This window comes from Mustela nigripes, chromosome 3, assembly GCF_022355385.1.
Source record: "Mustela nigripes isolate SB6536 chromosome 3, MUSNIG.SB6536, whole genome shotgun sequence".
NCBI classification, from domain to species: Eukaryota; Metazoa; Chordata; class Mammalia; order Carnivora; family Mustelidae; genus Mustela; species Mustela nigripes.
The window spans coordinates 18,639,575-18,661,359 of record NC_081559.1 but is presented as its reverse complement, the minus strand read 5'-3'; the positions used below and the strand labels follow the sequence as shown (position 1 = coordinate 18,661,359).

General features: G+C 41.3%; 1 protein-coding gene across 2 annotated transcripts in view; it reads right to left on the bottom strand.

Moving 5' to 3' along the window:
* Positions 1-4,464: 4,464 nt before the first annotated feature.
* Positions 4,465-21,785, bottom strand: part of CCNYL1 (cyclin Y like 1) — a 37,640-nt gene continuing 20,319 nt past the window's right edge. Inside the window, exons 5-10 of one of the 2 annotated variants that reach the window (XM_059393317.1) lie at positions 20,191-20,226; positions 17,571-17,622; positions 15,667-15,786; positions 11,829-11,995; positions 8,198-8,360; positions 4,465-6,704 (exon numbers count right to left, since the gene is read on the bottom strand). In XM_059393317.1, coding sequence (XP_059249300.1) covers positions 6,588-6,704; positions 8,198-8,360; positions 11,829-11,995; positions 15,667-15,786; positions 17,571-17,622; positions 20,191-20,226 — 655 coding nt within the window. In that variant the 3' untranslated portion in view covers positions 4,465-6,587. The remainder of the gene's footprint in view (positions 6,705-8,197; positions 8,361-11,828; positions 11,996-15,666; positions 15,787-17,570; positions 17,623-20,190; positions 20,227-21,785) is intronic. The other variant, XM_059393319.1, reaches the window with a different exon arrangement.

The window sequence follows — 21,785 nt, the reverse complement described above, 5'->3', positions numbered from 1 at the left end:
CTTCGACAAAATGCAGATTAGCTCCCAGTCAGCCAACCACTGCCTCCAGTTCTTGTCTCCAGCAAGGCTCAGGGGCCTCCGTGAAGAGGAGGAGCTGGGTAATTAGGAGCTTAAAATTTTGTTTGGGGGAGATAAGACAAATCCGATAAGAGGTGAATAATGATATGAGAGTACGTAATTTAATGTCAGCGTGAGTGCTATGAAGGTTATCAGATTCCCATAGAAGCTGGGGCAGTTGGGAGAAGCAGAACTGAAAATACTCTAGGTGAGCTGGATCCTGACAGAAGAGCAACAGTACCTTTTGTGTACAGGACTCTGGTTGGCGTGTCTTCCCGGGGCTTTCACATTGCTTATTTTCCCGCGGCGGGAAAGGGGGTCAGGGCAAAGCCGTAAGCTGGAGCCAAAAGGACTGTAGAAACTTAGCAGGTTGGAGAAACAGGTGGGTCCAGAGTGTTACTGGAATCATTATTGGAATTACTCTTTTAGTGATCTAGAGGTCTTTAACTGGTCATTAATGAAAGCGGGATTGAGAGGCAGTAGGAGGGTTATGCCTAAAGGCTTGGCAGCTAGATGGCTAGGGATTCAAGGTCCAGCCCCACCATCTACAGGCTCGTGATCCTGGACATACTAATCTCTGAGGATTCACTTTTCTCATCTGTGAAAGTGGCATAATAGTACTTACTTATGGTTAAGAGGATCTAAAGCATTAGATCAGGGTAAGGTAAGGCAAGGCTGAAACCACTGGTCAGTCATGGAATGGAAAGGTAATTGATAGAATCTTTTGGGGTTCCTATTAAAAAATGTAGATTCATAGACTTAAGCTCCAAGAATTGAAATTCAGTAGTGCCCAAGCTGCTGACTCCTCCCCATCGTCTTTTTAGTAAACTTTATTTTGGAATTATTTCAGGTTTACAGAAAAGTTACAAAGATAATCCAGTTCTTACATACTCCTTTCCCACTTGGCCCTAATGCTAACACATCGTTGTAGTACGCTGTCAGAATGAAGAAACCAACACTGGCACGGTACTGTTAACTCCAGACTTCATTTGGATCTCACCAGACTTTCCACTAATGCTCTTTGTCTGTTCTAGGATCTGATCCAGGATTCCACACTGCATTTAGAGAAGCTTCATTTCATAGGCCCCTTCAGCGGATGAGAGGTAGGTGGTCCGGGGACCGTATCTTGAGAAATAATACGACAAGTAAAAGCACCGATCAAGGTCAAATTGCCCCATCCTCATGTTGGGCAGATGCAGCTTTGAAGCAGAAGGGGGTACACTGGTGGAGGGGTAGATCTAGAAGGCTGGTATTAAAAAGTTGGAATGGAATCCCCTCCATGAGATGAGGGGCTACCTTAAGAAGTGAGGCGTCTGTTCCTAATGCTGGATGAAATGAGTCTTGGAGCTGTAAGGTGGGGATGCTACCGAGACTAGATCCACCTTGGGTTGTGGGCAGATCAGAGGAGTGAACAAGGGCACAGTATATAGCGAACAGGTGCTTTGCGGAAACCAGGAGCTCTCTCAAGTAGGTGACTATACTGGATTACAAGGGCCGGGTTAGCCCGGAGCCACATAAAATCCTGTATTTCCTGGAACCCTGTAGAAATGCTTTGGAAATGGGTCACAGTAGTAACTAACATCAAGCATTGCCACTGGACACTAGCAGAGGGGAGATGATCTTACTGAGGGAGGACCCTAATCGGGGGTGGGAGGGGGACACACTGAAGATCTGCTTTTGAGACTGTTCCAAAGTGAGGAGATAACGGGGCTCCCATCTGGGCTAGAAGGTTCGTAGAATTGAGAGTGGTAAGATGAAGGAATAGATGCTTTAAGAAAAAGTCGCTGGTGGGCGCACCTGGGTGGCTCTGTCAGTTAAACATCCAACCCTTGATTTTGGCTCAGGTCATGATCTCAGGGTGCCAAGATCAAGCCCCGCCTTGGGCTCTGGGCTGGGCGTGGAGCCTGTTTAAGATTCTCTCCCCCCCTCTAAAAAAAAAACCACTCAAAAACAAAAAACTAGCACAATAATTGGAGGTCTTGAAGTGGATGCCATCGATACCTTCTTGAGGACCTTGGGTTCTAAGGCAATCACTGAATTTCTCTAATCCATTCAGATTTAGTTCCTTTCCTAGCAGTTTTAATCATTAAAACCTAATTTTTTTCCTTCTTAAAAGAATGTTAACCTTTTCTCATTTGTTGTTAGATTCCTCTTCATTTCTATATTATTTCATTCTTAATTCTTTCTGCACCCTAGAGATCCCCAACCACAAACTGGTATTCTTAAAATTTGTATCAAATTAAGTACATGTTCTTAAAAGTAGTGAAAAATTGCCTCTGAAACCAAGCTGCTTGCATGTGTGATCTGCGGGAATTGGCTTTGCTGAAGGGCTCCTAGACCATTTGCTCTCTTGCTGTGTCACTGTAAGACTGTACCCTTTATCATGCCAACTGCTAAGGAGAACTGCTGGCATGAGCGATCAGAGGCGACATAAATGGTTAAGACTTTAGGTAGTTGAATCCTTACCGTGATAGATGCTACATGTCATCTACAGATTCAAGTGCATTTCCAAGTAGCTCTGTACTCAGGAATGCAGCTTCTGGGTGAGGCAGCAGTTGTAGTCATTTCACATGTGAGTAGAGAGAAGTCTTGGTGATGAAAAGATTTTGGCTAAGTTGTACGCTGCAGCTCAGCTTATCCAAAAACATTGTATAATACCGATATAGAATGAATGGTTCTTCCATAAATACTGGCTTCAGCATTCTTCTTTTAAGGGAGTTTTTTAAGGGAATTCAGGGAATAGGGTATTTATACATATAGGGAAAATAAACCAAGCAATGAACACTGAACTCTTATAAAACCAAGATTCAGGGGCGCCTGGGTGGCTCAGTGGTTAAGCCGCTGCCTTCGGCTCAGGTCATGATCTCAGGGTCCTGGGATCGAGTCCCGCATCGGGCTCTCTGCTCAGCAGGGAGCCTGCTTTCTCCTCTCTCTCTCTCTCTCTGCCTGCCTCTCTGCCTACTTGTGATTTCTCTGTCAAATAAATAAATAAAATCTTTAAAAAAAAAAAAAAAAAAAAAAAAAAAACCAAGATTCAGTGGTGTTGGATTTCAGTAATACACGGGCATACATGGGGTACGTTAAGAGTAAATGTCAAGAAGGTGGTTGTGGTGGAATCTGATAGAGCACGGAGAAAGTTTCTCTTTAACCAGAAGCATTAGGCCTTACGAATGTCTTAGCAGAGCTATCTGGAAACTGCTTATGAACAGCCATTTGTCAAAAATGGCAATTTCATTTCGGTCAGACATACATTTCAAACCTTTGTCTTTTCCTTGTAAATACTTAAAAACTCAGTTCCCAATATATCAGTTAAAAGTTTCACCGAAGTTAGTATTCCAATAAGGAAAAAAACTAAAACCGAAGATAAACGAGGTATTTTTTTAATAGTCTTATTTGGGGAACAAACTCTTCCTCGGTGTAAAGCCCTGAGAAAACTGCCATAGTTACTACCCTCCTTGTGACCAGTTTCCATGCCCATTATTTGTCAGAGAACCTATGAGCTTTCAGGGATGTGTGTTACTTTTACCCCAAGTTGACTCCATTTCCCATTTATCAAGATGGCTGTACTGTCTTCTAGAATTCAAGCCAAAAGGGAAAGAACAGTTTGTGATTCTGCCGATCCTGGCAACTTGTTCTTGAAGCTAGTCCTGTCCAGCCTCCCACCCAAGACCTGTATGTCGCCTCTGACTGCTCATGCCAGCAGTACTCCTTAGTAGTTGGCATGGTCAAGGGTACAGTCGACAGTGATTTGTGACAGGTTGCCCTTCTAAGTGAAATCAGATCATTTAACCTCATCAGCAGTTTATCAAGAACAAAGTGATCAGGTGAAGATTGGACCTTAGGTAGTGAATTAAGGTGGACGAAATTACAGCAAGACTCTCGGGGTTTACAGAGCCTCGCTTACCCTGGGTGGCTAGGGTCTTCAACCTTATTAAGATCTGCCATATTTCTCACTGAAATGTAACTTTGAAAAGAGTATTTCAAAGTCCAAATATGTGGGTTGTTTCGCTTTACAACCACCACAAATCTAGTTCTATTTTCTTTCCTATGTTTTAACTGCTTAAAATCCTCATATAACTCACATTGTTTATGCACTATTCTTGTAGCTCCTTCTCTCTGGTATACTCTACCTAATTTAACCTTCCAGTCTTGGCACAACAATGAGCTGCAATGCCTCTGAGTACTGTGGCCAGTGATTTTAAGTGTGCTAACTGATCTTCAGGTTGCAAAGAGCAGAAGCCAAAGAAATACATGATAACACTTAACTAGAGGCAAGAGTCAAATCAAATTATGGTCAGTTTGAAATTGCTTTAAGACCTCACTCACCATTAGAGTGGACGGAAAAGCACTGAAGTTAGGCAGAGATGTAATGCTATGTGAACTGAAAGGTTACAAACACACTAGCCGTATTTTAATTAAAATAGAGTTTATTAGCTTTTAATATAAACATGAGGAAGAAAAACCACGTAAGTTGTAGCATTCTTTTCAAAATAAAACTGCAATCAATACTTGAATCTCCAAGCTCCAAACTCCATAAACAATGTTTTTTGAGGTGGTAGATTGTAGTATTTTATATACTGTTATTTATCATTTGTGTGTCTGTCCTTTAAAAATGATGGAACCTGCAGCACTCAATATAATAATGAAGATTTGCTATATGGAGAAAGTATTCCTGGCCCAGAAATGCTATGTTTACAGGCAAAATTCCTAGGATTACATTTGAGAAGGTAGGAGAAAGATTTCACATAGTTAAGAACACTTTTTTTTTTTTTTTAACATTTCAAGTTTAAGTGACATCATTACCAATCTCCTAAAAGATTGATTACTTAACTCCCTGCCCTTTAAAGCCTGAGGTGAGGGTTCCTCTTAAACAGCAGGACTCGAAATGAGCCCCCCTCCAGCCAGGTTACCGGGTAGGCTAGAGGAGCTGTTCCAGATCCCCTACTTTCAGATGACTACTATTAGAGTCCAGTTCCTTTTGGTTTGTTAGATGTGAATTATCACTGCTCTTCATACTCTTTACAAATGTAGGAAAAAGAAATTCTGGTGACCAAAGCAGGTAAGCAGCACAGCCCTGCAAAGAATGATTTTAAAAAGGGGAGGGCGCGTCTATGAAGATACAAGGCATCCCTCCAGTCTTAGTGCAATTTTAAGCTTTGATACCTGTGGAAGGATGAATGCTACACAGTGATAAAACACCATTTGAAAGTTTAATTATTTCTTGGAAACCTACCCAGTTTTGTAAATTTTAAATACTAAGCTTTTCATTTTAATTTTTTTTGTTTTAGCCAATGTGTGCCATCTTCAAGAGGGGCTGAAACAAAAAAATTAAAATGAAAAGCTTAGTATATGAGGTTTTTCATTTTAGTATTTTTGTTTCAGCCAATATGTGCCATCTTCAAGAGGGGCTGAAACAAAAATACCAAAATGAAAAGCCTCATATACTAAGATTTTCATTTTAATTTTTTTGTTTCAGCCAATATGTGCCATCTTCAAGAGGGGCTAAAACAAAAATACTAAAATGAAAAGCTTCATATTTAAAATTTACAAAAGTAGGTATGTTTACAAGAAACAACTAAACTTTTAAATGATGCTTTATCAGTGTGTAGCATTTATCCTTCAGCTGTGCCCCAGAGGGCCCAATCACACTAGGTTAAAGCTTAAAGCTGCACTAAGGTTTTCAGGACACCTTCTTTTCACTACCTGCTTGTTACCACTGGACCACCATGTTGGTTGGCATTGTGAAAATATCTTTTAATACAGGTATTTAATAAAGAGGAAAATCATCAGAAAGTGAGAAGCACCATTATTATAGTTCACAAGAAATGCAGCGTGGACCCAATAGAAGTAGATAATCATCGATAACATACTTTCTCTGTTTATGACCCTAAATATACTAATATGGTAATAAGTAGTGCTTGCAAAGAATTTGAGTGACAAGTGTTATCCAGCAGCTTTTTGGTTTAAACTGATTGCCAATAATGACTAGCAGCTTCAGTGATAAAGTAGGAAGAACCCTTCAATACCTAACACAATGCTACAGTCTGTTCCTAAGTGGCTTTATGAGTTGTTAGGAGTCCCATGTTTTCACGGTTGGTAATACTGCATTGATGCTAAAGAAATATGCAGCAATATGGGGGGAAGGGGCAAGAAAAATAGGAAAAAACATAAAAGTTATATAGTTAGTGTCTTTAAAGTTTAAAAATGTAAGCTATTAAAAAAAAAACCTCACTTAGTTCACAGCTATCAGCCTACATAGTAAGCAGATATCCGTGTGTGGGTTGGAGCTTTTGCTTTGGAGTGGTTTTTGTAACTCTGTTTACATTAAAAAGGACAAAAGAGTGTGTTGCATTAACAAGGTCCCATTCTTTCCTGTGACCATAATCCTTGCGGTCCATGAGTTTCTTGAATTCGAGGTCTTTCTTTTAGATGAAAATACTAACTTTGCTGGTTTTTGAGCAGGAGAGGTGGTATTTCTCCAGTCCCTGTAGATTGAGGGGTTCATGATGTTACAACCCCTCCCTTCTCCCTTAAGAGAGGATGGCATTAGAGCGCTGAATACCAATGAAGTTATCAGCGCTGAAAGACCTTCTCATAGCAGCTCTACACAAGTCTTTGTATTTGTCTTCACACAATCTGGAAATGGCCTGGGAAAGTCAATCAAAGAGAACACAAGAACAAACTTTTAAAAAGCATTCCAACCTTGGGCAAAAAAAAACCAAACAAACAAACAAACAAAAAAAAACCCCAAACCAAAAAGCCTCACTGATAAGTCACACAGCCATACTCCTTCACATAGTTCAGTTACTGCTCCTTTGGATTGTGGAGGTCTACATTCCCAGATTCTGGGGATGCTACTTTCTGACAATTCACTATACGGTAATATCCCTTAAAAGGCTATAATTAGGTCACTGGGCAAGGAAGAATGTGCTTATTTACAAACTGGGTTCCAAAGATGTCAAAGGTATTCTGGTAGGCTCCTAACAGCAATATCCCCTGTTCCCTGTCCACCTGTTCGTCAACACAGTGAACATCAACCTGGGCAAAAACCAGTGTTTCTCAGCCATTCAGCTTCTAGTCTTCATTGGTTATTATGTCCTCTAAGCAGATTCTAACAGGGCAGGCATGTCTGGACCTTATTATTAGAAGGTCACAAGTCTAATGATCGAAGCACCAAAAAGTGCTCTTTCACTTGCACACTAACCGTGGTAGAAAATACCTGGCTGAGAACTACACCAAGATACTACAAGAAGTGTCCATTTTAAGTGTCTCGAAATTTCAGTTGTGAATACTTTTGCTGTAAACTCACTATAAGCTATAAACCATAATTCCTTTGTCTCTTATCCTTTACCATTTTCATTAAAAACCCACAGGCTCTCTACGGCAGTAATTGAAACACAGATACAGTCTAAGTCTCAGGTGAGCCACAGATGCTTTGTCTAATGAACTCATGGGACTGAACTGTGGCACCTGGAAAAGACACTGGCATGAATTTGCAAACTGAGTAAAAGACTGTTAAGGACAGTGAGTAGAGGGGCACCTGGGTGGCTCAGTCGATTAAGCATCTGCCTTTGGGCTCAGGTCATGATCAGGGTCCTGGGATGGAGCCCCCATGTCAGACTTCCTGCTCATTGGGGAGTCTGCTTCTCCCTCTCCTTCTGCCCCCCGCCCCACCATGCTTGCTCTGTGTCTATCTTTCCCCCAAATAAATAAAGAAAACCTTAAAAAAAAGAATGGCGAGTATGTAGATATGGTTGGGGATACAATCATAAGAAATTATGTATATTGATACGATTAAGGATACAATTATAAGAAATTATCTAGGTATATATGATTGTATGATTATATGGAAGGATAAAGTTCAAATGGAAAACCATTAACATGTTAAATTTGAAAAAAAAAGGTTAAATTTTGACTGAAATATTCTGAATTATGGTCACAGAGGAAATATCTACATACCTTTTAAACCTTACATAAATCATAAAAGACACAGGAAATATGCCACCAAAGGGTTAAGAAACTCTTCGATGTGTTAATTTCAATCTTTCCGTTTTGCTAATCACTGCTTAATGAGCTTTAGCCACAGATGCTGGTTTTAGTGGCCGAAAGAAAACCCCAACTAACGATTTCACAGCCTTACCTCTAGGTTTTGTGCTCTTTCTTTGCTAAGAGGAGCAAATAGAAAATTCAAGTTGTTGTCATCGGCTAAGGAGCGAAGGTCAAAATAGTATTTGGCATAAACACTGGCGGGAACATTAATATTAAACTGAAGTAGCTCCAAAAAATGCCTTTCCATCTCATTCCTGGGGGAGGAGACAACAAAACCAACACAAGACAATTTTAGTCAACTGGGCTATCTTCAAAAATATCCTCCTGCGCTACGGGGAGGGCTCTAAATTCTGTTTTGGAAGAAACAGAGGCTCCCGGTGGATTAGTACACTAGCGTTCAAACAAGGTGCAGCTATTTGTGGACCTTTCCGCATCCCAGCACTTGGAGCCTGGGGCAAGGGGAAGAGGTTGCGGCCCCCTTAGGCACTCCTGCTGCTGACTCAGGGGCCCATTCTTCAGAGTTCCATTAGTGCAGCTGTTCCACGCTCGCTCACAAGGCCCTGCTATAGTGATCAGATGAAAGGAATGATGTATGCTGTTTATTAGCTCTGAAGAACTTGCAGACATTTTCACCGGGCCGATAACAGGAAGGGGCTTATTGAAGTAGAGACGCGCCAACAAAAGGAGTGGGCACATCACCACGGCAACAAATGGACCCATCGAGAGTCACTGCTATTATCTCTGGGGGGGAAAAACTCTTGAAGCAACAAGGATTCATCTCAAATAAATAAATAAATAAATAAGCTCCACTGCATGGAAAAAGGAATCCCCTTCCCCTGCCCCAGTGCACAGGGCTATGTCAAAGGGCACACATAAATGCACATCTCCGTGCACCTTCATTTTACTACAGCAAGAAATTGTCACTCTGATAGGACAGGATGCACTTTTTTAAACTCTGGAGGGCAGAACGATCAAAGAGATGTCTCGGCTTGACTAAACTCACTGTGATGTGACCTCTGGTCGAACACTGGACTCAAACAGCCTTTCTCTCATGTTGGGAATGCAACCCCAAGATGTGGCGCCACCCTCTTGCCAGAACACGACGAGCACACCCGCAGGGGGCGAGTTCAGTAAAACAGGAAGGGAAAATGCCGGGAGCAGTCCTTGGCTCCACATGACCACACGGGCTCACTTGCCCAATATTAAATAAATATCAAATTGACCACTTTCACAGTCATCCTTTAGAGAATCCCATTAAAACGCTAAGTACCCGAACAAACATGAGCAGCTTACTTTATAACGTATTTGGTTTCTTGGTTTTAAAGTTTTAGTATTTTATCTGTTGGATAGGTCAACAAATGATGTTCTCCTGTATGGTAGGGAGAGCATTCAGAATATGAGCAGAGATGAAGTTCTCATTTGTTGAATTTTAAACCCAACTGAACCTACTTCCAAATTTAATTTCCTGTTCATATGGCTGTAAGTCTATAGAAATGTAAATCAGATAATGTTTTGATAATCAGCTAATCAGGACTTAATTTACTACAGGAATAAATGCACTTCACTATCCCTTTTATATTTTCTCCGCTAATACATTTTAATTGTGTGGAAATACAGTACTTCATAGGATTAACATGTCTATTAATAAAGGTTTAATCACTGGAGAGAAGCATTATGCCTATAGAATACGCATCTTCTGGGTTTTTTGTTTTTTAAATAGCCAAATGGCTGAATAGCACACCATTTACAGGCACAGCAGATCTTCTGAATAGCAGCTGCTCAGTTTAACTTATTCTTTTGAAGGGGAATATATTCTAAAGCATAGATGTTGGAAAGTTTGAAGAAAAAGCTGATAGACACCAATTCTTCAATTTAGACTCAAAATGAGACTACTACAAATCGAAGTCAACAGCAGGGGGACAAAACAAATGTGTATTAAACACTTTGTTGTAATGCTTTCCAATTTCCAAAGATCATAAACAAAAGCAGCCCATTATTATCAGCATAGCTCCGAGTGCTGCTCTGTTGACACACACAAAGTATTGCTTGGAACTGGTCTTCCCGTAGCCAGACACTGTCATCACTGCTCCTGGAAACTCATTCTCACGAGCTCACACACTTCCCAGCATGTTCTGAGGTTTTGCTAGAATCAGAGCCCCAGCCAGCTTCGTTGAAGGTTTGGAGAAAATTTCAGGTGCCACCATGGTAGGGCTAGGGTCTGTGATTACAAATTTTTCTTCCTTCAAGGCACCAGAGTTTGCAGACTGATGACAGTGTCTCAAAGTCACTTTAGTTTCCGCAACTTCCAAAAGTACTTTTATTTATTTCAAATCCATTATTTGCCATTACACCATTTGCTACCATGGCTGCAAGCAACATCTCCACGCCCACTCAGTTTCCACTATTATCAAAAGCCATTCGGAGAAGCACCAACAATCACTGGGCTCTTCTAGTCACAAGTATCCTCATTTCAGTTGTAAATATGCACTTCGGTAATTCTGAATGACAATCTTACCTAGAGTAACGGGCAAAGGTAACAAAAACAAACTTGCCACTGCCTGCCATGATCTTAATCTTCCTACGCGGTTCTGTATAATCAAGACGTGTTCTTCCACATTTTCCCAAATGCCACCCACAAAGACATTTTCACTCTCAGATGGGCACTCTGAGAATCTACTGGAAATACCTCGCTGGCTCATCCTTCCTACCACCCTCAGGGCCCTTCCCGGAAGCCAGGGTGGCCAGATCAAAAGCCCTTGTTAAGTCTGGTGTTTCATGCCACCAGCAAGGAGCCCCCTCATGGCGGATGGCAGGCCCCACAAAGCGCTGCTGTGGTTGCTGAGTGCCTCGGGAGAACTCTCAAATACGAATACAACAGGCACTGGTGATGTCCCAGTGCCGCTTTTCAGGACTGCCTGAGAAACAGGAGCTTCCTAACTCCTCAGACCTACTTTTAAACAAGTGCAATACTCCTAGTATGGGAGGAAGTAGGAACACTGGGATCTGAAACCTTCATACGTGTGGCCACTTTCGTACCACGGCTTCTTTAACAACAGAACTTCAGATAAGGAGAGAATGACTGACAAAAGCTGACTCAGATTGAAGAACCTCTCAATGGTCTAGAGGACCTAAGACCTTAACAGTGGCCAAAACATTTTTAAAGGTCAGTCATAGGCTTCTTTAAAATCAACTCGAACTGTAGACAGCTTTAAGAAAGCCATGAAGATATTCACGATACTGTGTTGAGCGTAAGCCAGTAAAATGTATGCCAAAACCCAGCAGAAATTCAGGACCACCTGGGTGGCTCAGTGGGTTAAGCCCCTGCCTTTGGCTTGGGTCGTGATCTCAGGGTCCTGGGATCGAGCCCCGCATTGGGCTCTCTGCTCAGCAGGAAGTCTACTTCCCCCTCTCTTTCTGCCTGCCTCTCTGCCTGCTTGTGATCTCTCTGTCAAATAAAATATTTAACAACAACAAAAAAGGAATATATACACATCAATTTACCAAGCAGATTATTAAAACAACAACACATCAAGCCCTACCAATCAATGATGGGAAATATGAATTGTTATACTGTAGCTAGATAGGAAGTCTGTTATTTTATGCCTATTTCAGTTCTTTGCACAATGTAACCTTTAAAAATATTTCTTAAAACGTACACCTTACCAGAGCAATGGAGGTACTGGAAAATGGTTAGAAAGTTCACCAAAACCTTATAAACTCACATGTCCTCAACTGTAATGTCCTTGAGGATCTGGCAGTAGTCCACATTCCATACAGCCTGATCGTCCCAAACCTTGGAGGCAAGAAGAATGGCTCCCAAAACAATTCTTTTCCAGTTAGTGGGACAAATGTCGATCTCAGCATAAGTTAAAAGCCTTTCTAAGTAAACCTGCAAAAGTAGAGCACTGGTCTTTGATTTTAGTTCAGTTTAAAGTGCTGTGATAAGAACTGTTAGGAATCACAGATTTCATCTGTTTTTGACATGCCTTTTATTCCTACAAAGGTCTACAAAGACTTGGCCCCGCTGGCCAAAGCCAGAGGCCGGGTCACAGTTGTAGGTCAGATACTTCTGTTGCCTACTCTGCCCATGTGGATTTCCAGCCTTTGTCGCAGGAATGAATGGACATCTCAGCAAAGGGCATCTTGAAGGCAGGCATTGGGTTATTAACCTTCCCATTCATAAAGGGAACTGACTCAATACAACTGATTGCAGATTCAAGTTGTTCAATAAGCCCTTGAGTGCCTACCCTGTGCAAGGTACCACAGCTGGCTGGTCATTACATGGCCATTTTACATAATACTTGAATATGTAAAACCCTGGATAATACAAAGCACATTTTTGCCTTCCCCTTTTCAAAGTAGTCCTTTTGTGGCACAAGCCTGAGGACAGAAACTGGTGGGCAAGAGAGCCCCCCAGTGGCTGCTGAGTGGTGCAGCAGGACAGCAAGCACAAACAGGTGTGCTGTCAAGTAGTCCCCCTCATAGTTAAGTGTCTTTTAAAGGAACATACACTCATACAAAGGAGAGTCCTTCTCTTTCCCCTCATTTTCACATCACCATTATCATCATTTCACGATAATTCGTTTGTTACCTGCAGCTTAGTCAATTCTGTTGGTTTTAAAGTGCTAACAGAGCCCCAGGTTCTGTACCCTGGGGCTCCTCTAAACCCGATGGACGGATCTCCCTTACAGTAGCAAATGTCTGCTCCAGCAGCCCCAGCCAGAGTTAACAGCCGAGTAAAGACTACAGAGGTAAGCGATAATTTGTTGTTACTTCAAAGAATTCTCTGCAGAAGAGTATATATGCCATTTGACAAGAAAAATCCAATTTTAGAGTGTGTTTGTTGTCTGAAGGCTGTCTGATCGCCAGCTCAGATTTGCCAATATTTTCCAAACTCAACTGTTTTTAAAAACAAATGGTTCTGGAACATTTTATGTCCTCAGTGAAATTCTGCTCCCATTCCCCCAAATGCAGCTCTCTCAGGGGTCCTAAGAATGAACAAGTTGAACCTATAGGTTCAACTCTACTTTATGGGAATTAATCAGAGGCACTTCCACAACACCGGCAAATCTCTCAACTTCCTCTCTACCCTCTTTATGGGAAACTTGGGATTCGCCCCGCCTCACTGATAGCACTAGCTCTCCTGTGTCTGTGGGAATGAGATCTTCTTTTTCTCACTCAAGTAACTCTTGGATGAGCCCATCCCACTTGTGCGAAACTGTTTACACAATTTCTTTTTGGAGACTTTTCTTCCCCCTCTGCCAGAGGTTCCCCCTGCTACGACGGGGATTTACACTGCCCACGGCTCCCACCCCACATCCTCTCATTCTGCTCACACAAAAAGGCCTCGCGCTGGCTTCCCACCTCCCATCAGCTTCCGCACCTGTGAGAGTGCCCTCTGCAGCTGTCACTCGTGAGCTCCCCTGTGCCTTCAGCCCGACTTTGCACTCCCCAAGCCTTCCCTAGGAACCTAAAGGGCAATCTACTGGCCTTGCTGCTGGGGCCTCCACTGGACTTAACCCTGTTCCGATCCGCTGGCAGTTTTTGTTATTTCTATCCGCACTGCTGATCTGACCGATTTCTATTTCACTATCTCACTTCTCGGCTATAGCACCGTCACTGCCTCCTTAACTCTCCGCCTCCAGGCTGACTCCGGCTACAGTCCACTGTCCCCAAAGCAGCAAGGCCAGCCTCTTCAATGAAGAGCACGTCATAATCCTGCTCAAGACCTACCAGAGCTTTCCATCAAACCATGACAATTTCCCTTCTTCCCGGTCTGCTAGCGACAAGGCCCCGGAAGATACAGCCCTGCCAGGCTGTGACCTCATCTCGCATGTTCCCCTCATTCTTCCTCTGACACTGGCCACCTCACTGTTCCTTAAATACACAAAACGTGCTCTCCCGTCTCGAGAGTCTCGCATTTGGCCCCTCTGCGTGTAATGCCGGAGCCCATCATCTTCCTCAGGCAGGCCATGGTTCAGGTGCTACCTCTTTCAAGAGGCTCGTCCTGATCATGCTATCTACAATGGCGAGCCCCTCCGATCACTTATCCCTTCACGCTGCTTTCTCTTCCTGGTATTTACCACGACCTGAAATAGTTCGGTAACACTCTTTTGAAAAAGCAAATGAAAAAAACCCAACTTATTTCTTCCTTGCTAGAATATAAGCTAGACAAAGGCAAGAACTGTATTCCATCTGTTTTCTCCTCTGTCCCCAACACTTAGTGACACAGACTTGGTATTCAGTGGGTATGCAATGGGCAATGGTTGGCAGCATTTGGCCTTCTGACCCCTCTCTCCTTGAACCCCTCATATCTTGGCATTTCTTATTATTCTCTCCTGGGTCCTACCACTCTCTAGCCACTCTTCTGAGGATGTGTCCCTTAAATGCTAGTAGTCCTTACAGATCTAGCTTCTATCTACTTTTTATTCTCTACTTTTCTCTGCATTTGAAGAGCTACTACTCTTTAATTCCCTCCGCCTAGCTCGGATTCATGCTCTGTTTCATATATTCAACTGATGACTAGACAGTGTCACTCTGCTATCTCACGGGCATGTCACGTTTAACCTGTCTACAAAGAACTCCCCAACTCCAATCCAGATGCTCTCCTCCAGGCGTCGTCTTGCTCTCCATGTGGGAGGACCACTCTGCCTCTTTCCAGCATGGATTAGCCACTCTGAATGGTCAAAGAAATGGCCTGAGTGCCCACTGAAGGGTCTCTACTCAAAAACAGAGCAAAGAAATGGCCTGAGTGCCCACTGAGGGGTCTCTACGCAAAAACAGAAGCCTCCTCTCCTAAATTCTAACTGGATACTAAAGGAATACAGGCACTGACCTAAGTATTCTTTCCCTCCAGACATTTAACTTTCCCTCCAGATAGTTAACTTTCCCCTACAGGTCTGCTGTACAGAGGAGTGAAAATAACCCCAGCTGTCTCTCACTTAAAGAGAATTATTTTTCCAACGATAAAATCTTACCACAGGAATTCTGTATGGATAACACAAAGGTCCTTAGAAGTACTTCCGGTGCTATAACCCTGGGCAACTTCACAGGCAGGCTCAAAAGGACACCAGGGGTGGATGAACACCCATCACCCAAGGAACAGAGAATTTAGGGCAACAGTTCTCAATCAAGACACACATGAGAACTGTGTGGGGAATACCGAAATAATCTGGGACTCAGCTTAGATCTACACCAAATGAGTCTCTGCCTGTGGACCAGACGGTTCTGTTACTGCCTGTGGTCCCCCAGCACACCACCTGAGTGTGCACATGTGTGCACTGAGTGTACATCTGTGTACTGAGAGGTATGGAAGGAGAAACCAGAAATCTCTCCTGCTGCCTTTAACAGCCATTCTTTTGTGATGAGAAAAGCAACAGCAATGTTTTGAAAAATAATGATATTAAGTTTGAATGTGTGTATTTTTTACTTTCAATGAGTTTCTTTTAATAAACTTCTGTTGATCATTTCAGGAACCTATTTTTATGTGAAAAGCAGGACCATACCCTGTGCTGTAAGATTGACATTGAAGAAACAGGCTGTAAGAAAGAACTATCTTACCAAAGTTACTATTGCACACTCGGCTGTTAGCTGTGCAGCACTGAAAAGAGTACGAACAAATCTGTAAATAAATTTGTGTTCAGGATCATGCTTAAAGTATTCCTCTGGAACCTGTTCTCTCTGAAAGAAGGAAAAAAAAATGCAGTTTAAGTATCCACAGAGGAAAAGTACTTAAACGCCCATAATACTGCAGTCTTCATTTGGGCCCATGTTCCCAAAATGATTTTGATTGGGTGACATGTCTTTTAGTGGTTTAGATATAAACAACGGGATATTAAAATACTATAGTGATTCGATACGTACCACCACATTTGTTAAAGAAAAATATAGGCATGACCTCAGAAAACATATATATATTCCTTTCTATCAAAATTTTGGGCTGCCTGAGTGGTTCAGTCAGTCAAACATCCAACTCTTGGTTTCAGTCAGGTCATGATCTCAGGGTGGGGAGACTGAGCCCTTCATGGGGTCCTACACTCAGCAGGGGCTCTGCTGGAGACTCTCTCTCTCTCCCTCCCCCTGCTTGCCTATCTGCATGGGTATGCATGTGCACTCTCTCTCTCTGATAAAATCATCTTTTAAAAAAATGATAGAGGGATGCCTGGGTGGCTCAGTTGGTTGAGCGGCTGCCTTCGGCTCAGGTCATGATCCCGGCGTCCTGGGATCGAGTCCCACATCAGGCTCCTAAGGAGCCTGCTTCTCCCTCTGACTCTGCCTTCCACTCTGTCTGCCTGTGCTCGCTCTCACTCTCTCTCTCTCTTACAAATAAATAAATAAAATCTTTAAAAAAAAAAAAAAAATGATAGAAAAAGTTTGTTCCCTGTAACTGTAAGACTCTTAAGTGTGACCTATGTAATAGTCACCAGCCACACGTGGTGAGAGCACCTGAGGGAGTAAACTGTCATTAACTAAGGAAGTTAAAATTGTTATTTTAGGGATGCGTGAGTAGCTCAGTTGGTTGGGCGTCTCCCTTTGACTCAGGTCATGATCCCAAGGTCCTGGGATTGAGCCCCACGTCGAGCTCCCCACTCAGCTGCAAGCCTGCTTCTCCCTCTCCCACTCCACCTGCTTGTGTTCCTTCTCTTGCTGTGTCTCTCAGTCAAATAAATAAAATCTTAAAAAATTAAAAAAAGTTTTTTTTTTTTTTTTAAAGATTTTATTTATTTGACAAGGATCACAAGTAGGTAGAGAGGCAGGCAGAGAGGGGGGGGAAGCAGGCTCCCCACTGAGCAGAGAGCCCAGTGCAGGGCTTGATCCCAGAACCCTGAGACCATGACCTGAGCTGAAGGCAGAGGCTTAACCCACTGAGCCACCCAGGCTCCCTGTTATTTTAAAGGATTTAACATTTAAATCATTTTCGAATTTTCTTTAGAGAGATCACAACATATTTGTTAGGCTTATTTGCAAATACTTATACTGTTTGCAGTTACTGAAAATTATCTTTTAAGAAGACACATTTTCTGTTGTCTGGGTACATCTACTCACTTTTGCTAATTCTACAAAGCTGCAGCTCAGTTCTTGCGCTCGTATATACCTAATACATCATTCCTTTGGTAAAATGATTAGACACAACATGGGGTAGGGAAGAAGACTTATGATGATTTTGACTTCAAGGATGCCTGGGTGGCTCAGTGGGTTAAGCCTCTGCCTTCGGCTCATGTCATGATCTCAGGGTCCTGGGATCGAGGTTCTCTGCTCAGCAGGAAGCCTGCTTCCCACCCCCTACCCCGCCTGCCTCTCTGCCTACTTGTGATCTCTGTCAAATAAATAAATAAAACCTTTAAAAAAAAAAAGATGATTTTGACTTTAAGCTAGAGGGAGTAATTTTCTCCTGGTAATTAATTTCAAATCAAATCAGTATGAAATAAATGCAACTGCGTGAGAGAAATAAAACTGACACTTACTGTGAGTGGATGTGATCTCTCATCAAAAATATCCAAGGATCTATTTGCATCTCTATAAAATAAGAACATGCGTTTTAAAAATTAATATAGAAATTAATATCTTTGTAAAGTACCTGCTGGGATTAGAGAGGGGAGTAGAAGAAGCTTAACCTTCAACAAAAGCAAACAGTTTTACAAATTCTTTTGCATTCTGGCCTTCAGAGGGTTTCCTGACCTCTGTGAAATCTCTTCTACCATGACCAGCCAAGCCAGAGGTGCCTTTCAGAACACTGACTTTCCCTCACAGGCAATGTTAGTAAACCAAATATATTTTCACTCCTCTAACTGCACACTGGAACACATAAGAACATTTTATAAACCAATAGTGGTGGGCAAAAAATCTTTAGAATTTAATAAATGTGAATATTAAATCCATGTTTTTTCCATGTTTTTTTTTCTCTCTGTAGCTCTCTATATTATATATTACCATGTATTTCTTCTAGTCGCTCTTAAATAGTTTGGTGGAGTTAAAAATGTAATTTTCTTAAATTTTAAGAGAGACCTGTCTTTTTCATATAAAAGGTCACCCCAGTAATACACTTTACCCATTTAGACAGTGGTTCTCTAGATGTGCGGCTCCACTTTTCTGAGGCTCATGAAGTCAAAACTGTTTTTATAGGAATACTAAAGACCTTACTTGCTCATACACCTTTGACATTTGCAATGACTGTAGACAAAATAAAAGGGAATAAAACGGCTTGTTTTTGCACATAAACCAAGGTGGCGGTGCCAGTCGCACCAGCCCTCCCTGCCGCCTGCAGTTGAAAAAAATTCTGTTCTACTTAAGAACATCCTTGATAAAGCAGTAAGATTTAACAGTGTTATTAAACCTTGATCCTTCTAATATTCTGAAAAATTAGAAAATATTTATAAAACACTTCTGCATGTTGCAAGACAGTTAAGGAAAGAAAAGAACCTGTGACTTCGTTGTGAACTGAACAGACCACTTTTTTCACAGAGCACTTTTTACAGATTTTATTTATTTATTTGACACGGCAAGAGAGAGAACTTAAGCTGGAGGAGTGGAGGAGGGAGAAGCAGGCTTCTCGCAGAGCAGGGAGCCCGATGAAGGACTCGATCCCAGGACCCTGAGATCATGACCTGAGCTGAAGGCAGATGCTTAATGACCGAGTCACCCAGGTGCCCCATTTTAAGGTACAACTTAAAAATGAACAAAGTGAGAGGCGCCTGGCTGACTATATCAGTAGAGCATGGAACTCTTGATCCCAGGGCTTTGAGTTCAAGCCCCATGTTGGGTATAAAGTTTACTTAAAATTAAATCTAAAAATTAAAAAACAAAAAAACAAAAAAAGAACAAAGTGGGGCAACTGAGTGGCTCAATCAGTTAGGACAAGTCACGATTAGGGTCCTGGGCCTGGCCCTTACACTGGGCCCCCTGCTCGGCAGGAGCTCTGTCTCCCCCTCCTTCTGCCCCTGCGCTCCTGCTCTCTCTCTCTCTCAAATAAATAAATAAAATCTTTAAAAAAAGGAAATGAACAAAGTGAGCCTGAAACATCAAGAAAAATAAAGTATTTGTTGCCAATGATAAAATTCAGGCTATCAAGCTAAAAAAAAAAAATCAGGATTTTGGGAAAACTTGTACCTTTTACTATGAGCTTCATCTACTGTAAGCTTGATAGCTTCTCAATACTTAAAGGCTCTTCTGATAAGACAGGTGGTGATACTAACAGAAGTGAGTTTTTGACACTGTATAAAGAAATGTATACTAGTACTTTCCAGCTGACCAATGCATAATATTCTAAAACTACATACAGGTAAAAGATCCATTCAGTGTGCAAGATATTAACAGAGTATAAGTTCACTGATACGATTTAAAATTCCATTATATATATATTTCCATTATAACCTAAGAAACTGGCACTTGTGGACTTTTAGTAAAGTATCATAGCATATCTGAAGGTTTTAAAAGTGCACCTTTTCCCAACTCGGTATCTAAACAAGGCTGGGTCTTCATATTGTTTCTTCAAAACAAACCACGGAAGACAGGATATGAGAATGAGCTGTCTTCTATTAAGCCAGATAGTAAAGAGATTTGTAAAACTGTAAATTGATGACATACTTTTCACTCAACTTTTTTGTTGTGGAAAAGTTACTTTTTAATAAAAAAAAAAAAAAAGATTTATGTTAACACTGGGGTTCCCAATCCGGGGTGACTTTGTTCCCCAGGGGACATCTGGCCATGTCTGGGGACACAATGTGGAGGGAGAGAGACGTGCTACTGGCATCTGGTGAGTAGAAGCCAGGTGGACTGCTAAACATCCTATTATGCACAGGACAACCCTCCACAACAAAGAATTATCTCGCTCAAAACTTCAACAGTGCCATAAAAACCCTGTTTTGATACACAGTGTATTTAATTTTTAAATTCTCAAATTTTATTTCTAATACAGTAAATATTAATATAACCCACAGGAACAATTACTCCTTGGGTCTTCAATAGTGTAATAAAAGCACTCTACAAGTTTATTCTAATAATATTTATACTCGTTACCTAACACTAAACTTGATATCTTGCAAATTAAGGAGCTGGAATAACAAGACAGGTTTTAAAAGAGCTCACCTGTTCTTTATGTGGTAATATATTGCTAAGGTCACACTGTGGAAGGAAAAAGAAAATTGTAACAATTACTTTTATCACGTTAGGCATGAAGTCATTTTTTTAAAAGGGGTTGGGAGGGAGACAGGATCCTTCCAGGGCCCCAGCGGCCCTGAAATCCTCTAATTCAGAACAGTTCATATGGGCACTTTCCCCCTTGTTTTAGTCCTTTGGCTTTTGGCAAAAAGGAGGACCAACTGTTACAAAACCTGTTTTGGTGCATAATTATAATATATAAATTATTACACATTTTCCCTGTCATTTGACCCTCTACCCACAGAATATTTCATCCTCCTATACAAGTTCTATCTGTTTGTACACATGCTTAAATTTAAGCCATAATTTTTTGTATTAAAAAAAAAAGACCCTACATTTTGATTGATTTAGTTTTCTATTCACCAAACCCACCCACTTTTTATTGTTGCCCTAAAAGTTGATAATTAAAGTGTTCCATACCAAATAATTTAAAATCATAATTAGAAAATTTAATAGCAAATATAAGTACTGACAAAATCAACAATAGGTCGTTACCCCGAAATAAGCTGTGCTAACAATGCAGTATAATACTATACAATAAAATATTTAATGACAGGTATTTCCAAATTAAATATTAATGAACAGATAGATATAAGTCCTCAGACACTCTTTAAGTTACTATATTCCTAAGTTACTCACAGATGTTTTGTACAGGCAACAAAGGGGTTCTCTTAGTTAAGTTATATGCTTCCCTTTGCCCTCAAAATGTCTAAAATGAAGCTCAAAACAATTGAGGGAAGGCAAATCTGAATTTTAGAATTAGATCTATAGAATACGAGCACTTGTAAAAAGGCCTAACATGCTATTAGGATCAAAAATGGATACTTCTATAGTGCTTCAAACAGTTTCATCTTCAACTTGATTTTAGAATCACAGAATTCAGAGTTCTATGCTGAAAAGGACCATGAAGCCTTAGCATTTAATTAAACAACCCATCTTACACACAAGGAACCAAGGCTTAAAACTGACTTGCCCAAGGTCCCACAGATGGTCAGCAGCGGGTCTCATTCTCCCACACTCTAACCAGGCAGCGGTTCTCTCCAAGCTTGGCTGCACACTGGACTGCCTGAGGAGCCTTTAAAAACTGCTTGGCTTCCACCTCCAGATGGTCTAATTTCACTGACACTGGGTATGACTTGGGCATCAGATTGGCTTTTAAAGTTCCCCAGGTGACTGCAACGTGCAACAAAATCTGGGAATGAATGAATCCTTCCGGGATGCTTTCATTCATACAATTATGCCTTGTATCCTTCCTCAGCCTATCAAAAGGCTTGTGAGAGTGTGGTAGGGGAGAGGGTAATGCATGTATTTTGAAACAGATTTTTGAAAAAAAGTTGCACAAGTGATTCTAATATGCTCCCCCCACTGAGAACAATGCACTACCCCAATGTAAACATTTTTCAAAATCATTCCTAAAAACCAATTTGCCCTATTAGTTTTCTCAGTAAACATTTATTTCATCAATAAATGCACTGAATTATTTTTAAAACTTAATGAAAGCAAATTAAATTTACTGTACTTCT